At 47.2% G+C, this 13320-nt stretch overlaps 1 protein-coding gene across 4 annotated transcripts in view; it reads left to right on the top strand.

Annotated features, from left to right (window-relative positions):
• NAALAD2 (N-acetylated alpha-linked acidic dipeptidase 2) overlaps positions 1-6290 on the top strand; it is a 79394-nt gene extending 73104 nt beyond the window's left edge. For 3 of the 4 annotated variants that reach the window (XM_068145771.1, XM_068145762.1, XM_068145743.1), the window contains 2 exons: positions 419-511; positions 3361-6290. In XM_068145771.1, coding sequence (XP_068001872.1) covers positions 419-511; positions 3361-3550 — 283 coding nt within the window. In that variant the 3' untranslated portion in view covers positions 3551-6290. The remainder of the gene's footprint in view (positions 1-418; positions 512-3360) is intronic. The other variant, XM_068145753.1, reaches the window with a different exon arrangement.
• Positions 6291-13320: the final 7030 nt, after the last annotated feature.

Below are 13320 nucleotides of genomic sequence, written 5' to 3'. Positions count from 1 at the left end.
TCCAGCCTGGTTGATTCTGTGATTCTGCTGTATCAATTAGAGCAGGAGTTTAGACACTTGCCTATGGCTGTAAGCCAAAGTCTAGCTATCTTCATCTTGATCCACATCTCATCCTTCTCCTCCCCTCTGTAAAGTGGGAACTTTCTAGTGCCACTTCATACGAAGGAAGTATCTGACGCTCTCAGGAAGTCTCCTATTTCATTTTGCCCAATGTAGTTGTGTTTTGTAACAGAGGAATCCCAGTGCAGTGATACAGCATTTATGGAATACTCCATTTGCAAAAACTCACCTTTTGATCAAACTGTAGGCCAGCTTCATAATTATTGTTTCTCTCTAAAGAAGAGGCAAAGTGTTTCAATGAAACCAGGAGGTCGTGTTTCTTCATCCTGTGAAATGTCTCTGTCTCCATTCTCTGCAGCCCAGTTGCAGTGCGAATGATGAATGATCAGCTGATGCTTCTAGAGAGAGCTTTCATTGATCCTCTTGGCTTACCAGGAAGGAAATTCTACAGGTGAAGCAGGAAGTTTCTTGACCAGCTGTCTAAGGCACTGTGTTTTTGCAGCTGAACCCCACCCTAACTAAAAAAAGTGTATTCTAAACAAATTCATTGGGTAAAGATCTGCGATAAGAAGAGCTGTACCACCCCTCTCCTCTCCGAACCTCTCCTCTCCTCTCCTCTCCTCTCTGAACCTCTCCTCTCCTCTCTGAACCTCTCCTCTCCTCTCTGAACCTCTCCTCTCTGAACCTCTCCTCTCCTCTCTGAACCTCTCCTCTCCTCTCTGAACCTCTCCTCTCTGAACCTCTCCTCTCCTCTCCTCTCCTCTCCTCTCCTCTCCTCTCCTCTCCTCTCCTCTCCTCTCCTCTCCGAACCTCTCCTCTTCTCTCCTCTCCTCTCCTCTCCTCTCCTCTCCTCTCCTCTCCGAACCTCTCCTCTCCGAACCTCTCCTCTTCTCTCCTCTCCAAACCTCTCCTCTCCTCTCTAAATCTCTCCGAACCTCTCCTCTTCTCTCCTCTTCTTTCTCACCTCTCCTCTCCGAACCGCTCCTCTTCGAACCTCTCCTCTCTGAACCTCTTCTCTTCATCTCTGGCTGGCTTTGCTTCGCTCAGGAGAGAGAACCTGCTTTTGGCTGGCCTTGGCTAAGTCTAACTTCTCTGTTTCTTTCTCTTGTCCCTTTTGTACAGAGGAGGGGGAGGCAGGGAGGGAGAAGCTGGTAGCTTCCCCTGGTCCTTGGCCAGGGGGGTCCTTGTGCTATCAGTTGTAAATATCTCTGTGATATTGTAACTCCTGTATATTTTGTACACATTCATTGCATTCCATCCCAGAGTGCAGATTTTGCTTTCATTATCCATCACACTCCACAACTTTCACTTGCAAGTGTGTAGCACTACTTCTGTTACCACTCGCTTTTTGAATGCTATACTGTATTGAAAAGAAAGGAGAAATGAGGGTAGGGGAAAAGCAAGAAGAGGATGAGAACAGAAGTGCAGTGAGGGTGAGGTGAAGAGATAATTCCAGAAGACAGAGTTTGGAGAGAAAAAGACCCTTGAGCCCAGGATAGATAAAGGGCCACGAGCTTGCCCAGAAGAGCCCCAGCTGTCCAGCTTTGGCTGCTGCTACAATTGCTCCCATTAGTTTAAATCTTTAACTTGTTATTCTTGAGGTTTTCTCTCTACAAGCCCATGGGTGCAGAGAAACACAATGTTTGGTGCACCACAATGCCCTTTAGAGAAACCCAGTGCATGTATTAAGAACACTTGACAAAAAGCTAGCTTGCAGTGTAAGGCATCAGACTACCTCACTTTAGTCTTGGCATCCCCCTTTTGCTAAGGACTGGATATGTCTGACTCACGGATTGATGGCTTTCACACCACATCAGAAGTCCCTCAGGCAGGTGGAATTAAGAATCACACTTCCATCCTCCTAGGATAAACTGTTGTTCACACTTCTGGAAGAATGAGATGGTTGTTTTCCACAGTTCTTGTTGGCTGTTAGATAACACTTAGAGCTGCCTGCATTTGTTGCTTTGGATTTGCTTGCTTGCATTTATTAATGTAGTTTTGATGTTTATTTGGATTGGGGATGGCTCTTTCACATGCTACAAGTGGGCTTTGATACTTTATAAGAACACATTTCAAGGAGATCTGCCACTGTTCATTATTTAGGAATAAAAAGCCCACCAAAAAACCAATCCAGCATGGTCCCTTCTCTGAAGACTTCATGCTCCTCTGAAGAATTCTCCCATAGCTATTTGCCCCTCTTTTTGCATTCCTTCTACCAGATCTGTTGACCATCACTCAGCTGCTTTGCTATTTTTTTGAGCTCTCAGTTTCACTTCTCACTAGACAGCCATAAGTAGTTTTATTCCCTGTTCCAGACTGCCACAGCTGGCTGAACATGAGCCAGCAGAGTGCCTAGGTGGCCACGAAGGCCAATGGCATCCTGGCCTGCATCAGAAATAGTGTGGCCAGAGGAGCAGGGAAGTCATTGTGCCCCTGGGCTCAGCACTGGCTAGGCCACACCTTGAGTCCTGTGTCCAGTTCTGGGCCCCTCAGTTTACGAAGGATATTGAGACACTTGAACGTGTCCAGAGAAAGGCAACAAGGCTGGGGAGGGGTCTGGAGCACAGCCCTGTGAGGAGAGGCTGAGGGAGCTGGGGTTGCTTAGCCTGGAGAAGAGGAGGCTCAGGGGAGACCTTCTTGCTCTCTACAGCTACCTGAAGGGAGGTTGTAGCCAGGTGGGGGTTGGTCTCTTCTTCCAGGCAACCAGCACCAGAACAAGAGGACACAGTCTCAAGCTGTGCCAGGGGAGGTTTAGGCTGGAGGTGAGGAGAAAGTTCTTCACTGAGAGAGTTGTTAGCCATTGGAGTGTGCTGCCCAGGGAGGTGGTGGAGACACCATCACTGGAGGTGTTCAAGAGGGGATTGGACGTGGCACTTGAAGCCACAGTTTAGATAGGCCTGAGGTGTTGGGTGACAGGTTGGACTCGATGATCTCTGAGGTCTTTTCCAACCTGATTGATTCTATGATTTCTGTGATTAAATAGGTTTATGGAGCTCCCATTAAAAAAGCCAGTAACATGCTTTCATTCCTAATTAGACAAATGCATCACCTCTTCCCAAGGAGAAGGCTGCTTGTCCTTAATTCATGCCCTTTCCTACAGATTTTGCCCTTGGGGCTAGTTATTTCTGTCCTTTTAAAAACAGGTCCAGCTAGATTTTTGTGTATTTAGTAGGTTCTGCTCTTCATGGGATTCATCACTGCTTTATGCAGCACACAGACTGTTCCCTGCAATGAACACCCCCCTGCTAATGGCTACTTTCATTTAGTATGACTATGTATTTTTTCCTTCTTTTCCCACAGACACACCATCTTTGCTCCAAGCAGTCACAACAAGTATGCTGGAGAGTCCTTCCCAGGGATCTATGATGCCATGTTTGATATTGAAAGCAAAGCAGCTCAACAGGAAGCCTGGGAAGAAGTCAAGAGGCAGATTTCCATTGCAGCCTTCACCATGCAGGCGGCAGCAGGGACGCTGAAAGAAGTAGCATAGACTCATGGCTTCCAAAAGCTCAAACAGCAAGGTCTGAAATGCAGGGGCACCAGGCTGCTACAGTGACCCAGTCTCTCCTGACTGCCTGCTTTATCTGAATATTCAACCTTCTGAATGCATGCATGTGTACTGGCAGGGTGAGCAGGAGCTACCTTCCTCCTGAGCTATATAAGTCACAGCTTCTCTCATACCGACAAAGCTGTAGCTCTAAGAACAGCCCTGGGTGGAAGTAAATCTGGGAGGTGGGGAGAATGTGGAGAAGTGTACATCCACACTCCTGCACTCTCTCCCCATCTCCCAAATGTACTTCCACCCAGGGTTGTACAAAAGCAGTTATTAAGCTACCTGTAGCAGTGATCAACTAGCACACGCTTCGGGAGACAATCTAAAGCTCTCCTCGGCACGTGTGTTTTTCTTGCCCTGGTAATTGCTTTTGGAATATAAGACACAAAGGCATCTGCATTTCACAATCTCTTCTGCAGGACTGGGGAGTGCCTAGGACAGGACACTGGCTGGCCTGTTTATTTTATTTCTGGAAAAAAAAATGTCAATGACATACTGTCCCTCCTGCTGCTTGCTCAGGCAGTGTGAACCATTGCTGATAATCAGAGAGAGCAGCTGATTAGGTGCAGACATCCAGAAGCATTTTCTCGGGGAGTGAGCATACCTCCCCCTGAAAGTCACTGTGCACCTCCCTGCTTTATTTGCACTTGCAAAGGGAAGATTTGGGGAGTTAAGCAGAGCCTGACCTCTCTGCTCCTGTTGGCACTTTCACTAGTCCCAAGCCCCTGCCATCCTTTGTTCCTATTTTCTTTTCAGAGGAGATCTCTTTCACAAAGATATCTTCTTCCAGCTAAGGGAGCTGAAGCACCTTGTCACTATTGGAACGGAATGGAATGGAATGGAATGGGATGGAATAGAATAGAATAGAATAGAATAGAATAGAATAGAATAGAATAGAATAGAATAGAATAGAATAGAATAGAATAGAATAGAATAGAATAGAATAGAATAGAATAGAATAGAATAGAATAGAATAGAATGGACCAAGTTGGAAGAGGCCTTCAAGATCATTGCATCCAATCCATCATCCAACACCATCTAATCAACTAAACCATGGCACCAAGCACCCTAAGAAGTCTCCTCCTAAACACCCCCAATGATGGCAACTCCACCACCTCCCTGGGCAGCACATTCCAATGGGCAGTCACTCCCTCTGTGAAGAATTTCTTCCTCACCTCCAGCCTAAACCTCCCCTGGTGCAGCTTGAGACTGTGTCCTCTTGTTCTGGTGCTGGTTGCCTGGGAGGAGAGACCAGCCTCTACCTGGGTATAACCTCCCTTCAGGTAGTTGTAGAGTGCAAGAAGGTCTCCCCTGAGCCTCCTCTTCTCCAGGCTAAGCAACCCCAGCTCCCTCAGCCTCTCCTCATAACCTCATTAGCATTGGGCTTGAGGTTATTCTGCCTTCAGATAAGACCTGAGGGAAGTTTCCCATCAGGAGCTACTTTCATGTTCAAAGAGCAGCTGAAATGCCTGAGAAAGGCAATTGTTCAAAACTGTTTAATTTGCAAAAACACATTGATTATGGCTTTGTCTGCCCTCTTAATGCATTTCTTATCTATGTGCTTTACAACTAATAAAATTGCTGGAATTCTATTAAATCACATTCCAGTCTGGGTGAGCTGATAAGAACCAATTTCTTCTCATGTAAAATAGCTGCAGTTTTTCTCACAACCATAAATTGCAGCAGGTTGTGAGGATGAAATCCTTTTTGTTTTATGGGGAATAGAACAGATGTGCTACTAAACAAGCTAGAACCGGGGAAACAGGAAAATTATTGGGCTACAGAAGGAATTGTTCTCTTCTCAAATGCCTTGAATTCAGACAAAGGAAGCAGAAATTCCTGTAGTTTACTCCTTTGGGAGGCTGGGGTTTTTTTTTTGGGGGGGTATACAGCATCAAGAAGAGAGACTTTAATTGGCATCACTTCTAATAATCCCCTCTGAAGGATGAAGGGCTGTACCTCTGGCTGCTGTGCTCATGCTTTACTGCTAAACTGCTTTTCACAAATCAAGCCTGGGGCACATGAGGAGGAGATTATATTTCCACAGTCCAAGCTTTACTACTTCTGTTGGAAAAAGTAGTGCTTACCTGACCTTGGCAGCATGCACACAGGAAACATCAACAGTCAACACTGAGGGCACCAGAACACTGACTGCATTTTTATTGTTCTCTTTACTTCTATGCAACTGAGGCCACTCACAGTTTCTGAGTTGTTCTGAGGGACCTTGCCAGGCTGGACAGATGGGCAGAGTCCAACAGGATGGCATTTAACAAGTCCAAGTGCCAAGTGCTGCACTTTGGCCACAACAACCCCATGCAGTGCTACAGGCTGGGGACAGAGTGGCTGGAGAGCAGCCAGGCAGAAAGGGACCTGGGGGTGCTGATTGACAGCCAGGTGAACATGAGCCTGCAGTGTGCCCAGGTGGCCACGAAGGCCAATGGCATCCTGGCCTGCATCAGAAATAGTGTGGCTAGCAGGAGCAGGGAAGTCATTGTGCCCTGTGCTCAGCACTGGTTAGGCCACAGCTTGAGTCTTGTGTCCAGTTCTGGGCCCCTCAGTTTAAGAAGGTTATTGAGACACTTGAATGTGTCCAGAGAAGGGCAAAGAGGCTGGGGAGAGGTCTGGGGCACAGCCCTGTGAGGAGAGGCTGAGGGAGCTGGGGTTGCTTAGCCTGGAGGAGAGGAGGCTCAGGGGAGACCTTCTTGCTCTCTACAACTACCTGAAGGGAGGTTGTAGCCAGGTGGGGGTTGGTCTCTTCTCCCAGACAACCAGCACCAGAACAAGAGGACACAGTCTCAAGCTGTGTCAGGGGAGGTTTAGGCTGGAGGTAAAGAAAAAGTTCTTCCCAGAAAGAGTAATTGGCCACTGGAATGTTCTGCCCAGGGAGGTGGTGGAGTCACCATCCCTGGAGGTGTTCAAGAGGGGATTGGATGTGGCACTTGAAGCCATAGTTTAGTACTCATGAAGTGTTGGGTGAGAGGTTGGACTTGATGATCTCTGAGGTCTCTTCCAACCTTATTGATTCTATGAGCTCCATATTTGTAGCTTAATGTGGTGCTGAAGGATTTGATACCCTGTGATGCTTTGGTACATAGATGTTTTTCTTCCCTCTTCCTGAGCAGCCTGCCCTTCCTCTCTATCATGCCTGTATGTTAACTGCAGTGGGCAGGAACTGAATGTGCCCCAGGAAGGGTTTTGATATCTAGATGGTGGGGAAAAGCCACTAGTGCCTCATCCTTGTGAACAGCAGCCAGCTTTGGATGTGTCTGTGGTTGCTGACATAGAATTATCAGAGGATAAGGCCAGCCAGGAATTTCCACATCAGAGGATCATATCTGATGAAACATGCTTCCTCCTTCATTTACTGAAATCTCCTTAATAGTATAAACCTCTGAACAAATGCTTCACCAGTAAATGTGCTTTTAAAGTTACAGTTGGCCTTTGAAGCTCTGTGCCTCTTACCTCACTGCTGCAAAAGAATATGCTATCTCTTCTTGTTTCCCTGAACAGTTTGAAGCTACAGGACTAGATTACAGCTCACCTCAGCTGAATGCACAGCTGGCATCGATCGCTTTGCTCCTCTCCTCAGCTTAATTGATAACTCTGAATGTACAATTCATCATGGCCAGCTACATCCTGAGAAGTATACAAAACAGCTTAGCTCTATTTCCATTCCTCTCTGTTGAATTCCACTGAGAGAGGCTGATATCCAAACCCTCATAAATAAGAAAAGCAAGCCACTTATGTGTGGCTTATACTCACTGATTTCCATAGTCCCATACTCTTGGTACTGAAAGGACCAGTGCCTCAGAGCTGAGATTCCCTTCCCTGCCTTAGTTAGTAGTGTCTCCATTTCTACAGATGGGCAGCCAAGCAACTGTGTCTGCCTCCCAGCCCAAAGGCTGCTGTGTTTGCCAGCAGATAACACTGGCTCACCTGCTGTGTCCTTCCCTAACTCCATTTGCAAGGTTCATCTGCTCAACCCGGCTGAAGCAATGTGTGAACCCTGCAGCTGGGCAAAGCAGACCCTTTGGCCTAGAGTGAGGCCACAAACCAATTTGTCAAAGTAGACTTGGATGAGCCACATTTCACTTGGATATTTTGTTTTACAGTTGTCTCTGTAGAAAATCAGTTTCAAAGGGACAGTGCCAGCAAGTTTATTTCAGATTCTCTTGGTTTGGCTTTGAGAAGGAAGCTGCAACACTTGATCAATTCAGGGATGGCTGGAGGGTGGTGATAACCTACATGCTCCATTCTCCACTGCTTAAGTGATAAACACAACCCAGTTCCAACTCATTTGTTTGCACCCAAAACGGTAGGAGTTTAAACTCTTTATTCTTCAATCATTCAATAAATAGAAGCACCTTAAAAAAACACTCTGCAGATCCTAAGCTTAACAAAACCTCAAACTCATTAAAAAGCCTTGAAGATTAAGTGTTTGGGATTAAGTGATGCCAGCACTTCTCTTGACACCCTGCAATTTGGCAACCCTTTCCAAAGCTGACTTTTGCATCAGGGGGCTGCCTTTTGTGGGGCAGTGACATTAAAATTTCCCTCTCCCAGTATCCTGATGAGTGAAGGACAAGTACAGCAGCTGAACAAGTTTCATAACTCTTCTCAGTACCTATGCAGTTCACAGTATCACAGTATCACCAAGGTTGGAAGAGACCTCAAAGATCATAGAGTCCAACCTGTCACCACAGACCTCATGACTAAACCATGGCACCAAGTGCCACGTCCAGTCCCCTCTTGAACACCTCCAGAGATGGTGACTCCACCACCTCCCTGGGCAGCACATTCCAATGACTAATGACTCTCTCAGTGAACAACTTTCTCCTCACCTCCAGCCTAAACTTCCCCTGGTGCAGCTTGAGACTGTGTGAGTTGGGGTATTAGAACAGGCCATTTGGATTTGTCTGGGGGTTTTTTGTTCAGTCAAAGCAATTTGTCATGTCTTGGTGAGATATTTAAATTGCTTCACCTGATCTAAAATTACTTCCTTTCACAACAGTGATTAAAAATAAAGCACACTGTGTAACTCACAATACCTGTGAAGGAAAAGGCACTGCAAGAGAGGTCCTAAAGCAGTCGATCAGCCCATTAAGCAGATTAGCTCAATCAGTACCAGTGCTAGAGGCAGAGTGTGCTACAGACCCAATTTCTTTTATTCTGTCCTTCTTCTATAGATAGCCTATAAAATAATCTTCTCATCTTCATAAGAGTCAAGAGAATGTGAAGTCTGTGACTGTATAGCTCTGTTACAGAATACAGAATTAAGCAGGTTGGAAAGGACCTTGGAGATCATCAAGTCCAACCTATCAGCCAACAGCATCTAATCAACTCAACCATGGCACCAAGTGCCCATCCAGTCTATTCTTAAACACCTCCAGTGATGGTGACTCCACCACCTCCCTGGGCAGCACATCCTAATGGCAAATTACTCTTTCTGTGAAGATTTTCTTCCTAATATCCAGCCTAAACCTCTCCTGGCATATCTTGAGACTGTGTCCTCTTGTTCTGGTGCTGGTTGCTTGGGAGAAGAGACCAACCCCCACCTGGCTACAACCTCCCTTCAGCTAGTCGTAGAGAGTAATAAGGTCACCCCTGAGTCTCCTCTTTTCCAGGCTGAGCAACCCCAGCTCCCTCAGCCTCTCCTCACAGGGCTGTGCTCCAGACCCCTCCCCAGCTTTGTTGCCCTTCTCTGGACACATTCCAGCAACTCAACATCTTTCCTAAACTGAGGGGCCTTGCTAGCAGCCCTCAGTGGCCTGAAATCCTTTCCTTGTGTGGAAGACCTACTGCTGTTGCTGTCCAGGCTGCCTAATAAAATATCTGGCAGAAGGTTTAAGACAAAAGGATAGCTCACACTCTGTGATGATGTGGTAAAGCTCTTTGCTACAGCAGCCTGTGGAAGGTCAAATGAACTAAACATCAGACACATTGCAAGGAGTGCTCGTGCCTAATGATCCAGAAGCATTTGGGAATTAAAGCATATGTAACTATAAAGGGATTAAGATATACCTGCTTCTTTCCTTGCTTTAAGCATTTGCCATGGAGAGGCCACTGGGCAAGACAGTGCTTTGCTCTTGCACTGAGTGCTTTGCTCTTGCACTGAGTGCTTTGCGCTGGACAGGCAGTCCCCAGTGCTGCTGCTGTTTGTGTGCACTTGATTGAAAGGGTGAAAACTAATAAACATGTCTTTAAAAGTTGCTTGCTCTTCTCTTCAAATCAAGGTAATGGTTAAATCTGTCAGTCAGAGGTCTTTTTAAACGAATTAAGTGGTGTCATGCAGAGGGTAAGAGGTGCTATGCAGCATCTGCAGAGAAGAGTTACTGCCGTCACCCCGCACTGTTCCCAAGGGAAACGGCAGCAGGATGAGGTGCTGGATAATCCGGGCCGAGTCTGAAAGTCACTGAGGACTTTCTGCCCCACCAAGGCAATGCTGTAGCAACCCTCAAGGAAGCAGAGCTGGAATCTCCAGGCAATACAGCATCAAAAAGCAGCTGGGGACCTCTCTGCAGCTAGTAGGAGCAGGGTATGCTCAGCGTGACCTGTTTTTCCTCTCTTACTTTAAATTCCTCTGTTTTTATTCATGGGATTCTTAACATAAGTGCCATTAAGAGAGCTGAGTGATGGTGAATGGCATGGAATCCCCTACAGCAAAGCAGAGGAAACAACACTAATTAAAAGAAGTACAGAAATCTTGCTTCTGCCCCGCTGTTCTCTCCTGAGCGGAATCCAAGTGCTGCATTCCTCACTGAGCAGCACCTGCTACACAGAATGCGGCCCTTGAGAGACCAGGAGGAGCTGAATTTAGTGAGCTGCCCTTTTTTAATGCAAAATACTGTTTCCATTACATCACTGGGACTAAAAGCTACTCCAATCAAGCAAGAGTGGCTGTCACTTAACTCTGTGATTTGGCTGTAAGTCTATGATGTATTAAAGTTAAGCTCTAAAGTTCATCAGTAACTTCTGTTAATCAGCAGCTGCAGGAGGAACTTGGAAAACCTCAGCTCTTTGGGAGCTGTCTCATGGATTGATTCTGTATCTGCCTGTGCCAGCCATAATCTTTGAAGCCAAGGCAGCTCCTGGCAGTGTTTGTCCTGTTTGATCACACACCTTCAAGCGTTTTCTTCCTTCTTCAGCCTAACCCATAACTTTATTAGAACTTTATTAGAATAAACCAAACCAGGTTGGAAGGGACCTTCAAGATCATCGTGCCCAACCCATCAACCAATCCAACCCACCCAAACAGCTAACCCATGGCACCAAGCACCCCATCAAGTCTCCTCCTGAACACCTTCAATGACGGCGACTCCACCACCTCCCCGGGCAACCCATTCCATAGCGCAATCACTCTTTCTGTATAGAACTTCTTCCTAACATCCAACCTGAACCTCCCCTGGCGCAGCCTGAGACTGCGTCCTCTTGTTCTGGTACTGGGTGCCTGGGAGAAGAGACCATCATCTGCCTGTCTACAGGCACATTCATCTTCTGGATGAGTTTGGGGGACTCAAACAATGGAGGAGGAGAAGGATAAGTTTGCTGAGTACTTCAGGCAGGAGAGGTTGGACCTTGCTCAAGTAAACTGCAAACACGTTACAACCTTCCATATAGGGAAAAAATGGGAGGGGTGGCAATGGGAAAAGCCTTTCCCAGGAGGGTATTAGGTAAGAATAGACTTGCAGTGTTTACATGGCACTGCCTCCAGATGTGCTTTGCAAGCCTGCTGACAGTAATCTGCTGACACTTTCCTGATGCTGCCACCCCTGTTACCTCCAAACTTGGCTGTGTTTTTAGAAGTACACTCAAGCCACAGCTGCTGGTCACAGTGACTGTTGTGACAACACAGCGTTATGTAAGCCCCAGGCAGCAGGACATCGGGCCGGGGAATGGCTGCCCGCTGTGAGCACTGCGCGCTGAAAGATTTAGCTCTGAGATCATTTGTCCCTTTGGATACTTCTGGAACCAGCACCCTCTCCTGAAGCACTGCTTTGGCTTCCTCAGCTTTCTCTCTGTCCCAAGCAATGCTTCCATACTCCTGAGTCTGCATGCCCTGGCACCTCCTGCCTGCACTAAGAACACCAGCTTCAGCTCACAGCCCCGACAGAGCTATCCTGGCACGCAGCCTTGCAGGAGTGTGGGCACTTGCCTAGCCGTGCCCATTGCCACAGCAGAGGAGTGAGGCATGAGAATCCTGCCTGTCTCACTGTGGGCAAGAAGCAGCAGCTGTGAAAGTGAAGACAAGTTCACTGTTAATCTACCTGAAATATTAACTGGTGTGATCAAAGAATGCTGCCTCTCTGTTTACTAAAGGGAAACAAACAATACTGACACAGACAAACCTTTCAGTAATGAAAGAGTTAACATGATTATGAGCTGTTTATCTTCCTCCACTATTATCCTGAGCCTTCTCTATGGTCCCATGCTCATAGTCCTCTCAGCACATTCTATGCCCAAGTTTACAAGGCCCTTGCCTGTGTCATGTTTGTATTCATAGAATCATTGAGGCTGGAAGAGACCTCTAAGACCAAGCCCAGCTGTCAACCTAACACCACCATGGCCACTGAACTGTGTCCCAAAGTGCCATGTCTACACATTTTTTCAGCACCTCCAGGGATGGTGACTCCACCATCTCCCTGTGGAGCCTATTCCCATGCCTGACCACTTGTTCTGTGAAGAAGTTTTTCCTAATATCTAATCTAAACCTCCCCTGGCACAGCTTGAGGCCATTTCCCCTCTTACTATTGCTTGTTCCTTGGGAGAAGAGACTGACCCCCACCTCACTACAACCTCTTTTCAGGTAGTTACAGAGAGCAATGAGGTCATCCTTCAGCCTCCTCTTCTCCAGACTCATCCCCATTCCCTCAGCTGTTCCTCACCAGACCTGTTTTCCAGGCCCTTCACCAGCTTGGTTGTCCTTCTCTGGATATGCTCCAGCCCCTCAGTGTCTCTCTTGTGAAGAGCACAGTATTCAAGGTGTGGGCTCACCAGTGCTGAGCACAGGGGCACAATCACTTCCCTGCTCCTGCTGGCCACACTATTTCTGATACAGGCCAGGTTGCTGCTAGCATTCTTGACCATCTGAGCACACTGCTGGCTCAACCAAATCCCCAGGTCCTTTCCTGCAAGGCAATTTGCCAGCCACTCTGCCCCAAGTCTGCAGTGTTGCCTGAGGTGGTTGTGACCCAAGTGCAGGACCCAACATTTGGCTTTGTTAAACCTCATACAATTGACTTCAGCCCCTAATATGCTGTGATCTTGCCTGTGCAGATCCCTGCTCAGAGCCTTCCTACCCTCAAGCAGTTCAACACTCCCACCCAGCTTAGTGTCCTCTGCAAAGGTACTGAGGGTGCTCTCAATTCCCTCATCAAGATCATTGATAAAGATATTAAACAAGACTGGCCTGAAAACTGAGCCCTGGAAAATGCCACTTGTGACTGGCCACCAACTGGATTTAATTTTGTTCACCACCACTCTTTGGGCTCAGCCATCCAGACAGTGCTTTACCAAGCAAAGAGGAAACCTGTCTAAGCCATGAGCCACAAGCTTCTCTAGGAGAATGCTGTGGGAGACACTGTCAAAGGCTTTACTGAAGTCCAGGCAGACAACTTCCACAGCCTTTCCCTCACCACTGTGCAGGTCACCTGGTCATAGAAGGAGATCAGGTAGGTCAAGCAGGACCTGATGCCCTGCCTGTCCTGCTT

Source organism: Melanerpes formicivorus, unplaced genomic scaffold (genome assembly GCF_026170545.1).
Source record: "Melanerpes formicivorus ecotype bairdi unplaced genomic scaffold, bMelFor1.0.p_v2 SCAF_1, whole genome shotgun sequence".
Classification (NCBI taxonomy): domain Eukaryota; kingdom Metazoa; phylum Chordata; class Aves; order Piciformes; family Picidae; genus Melanerpes; species Melanerpes formicivorus.
Note: the sequence above shows the minus strand (reverse complement) of the source record. Positions and strands in the feature narration are given on the sequence as shown.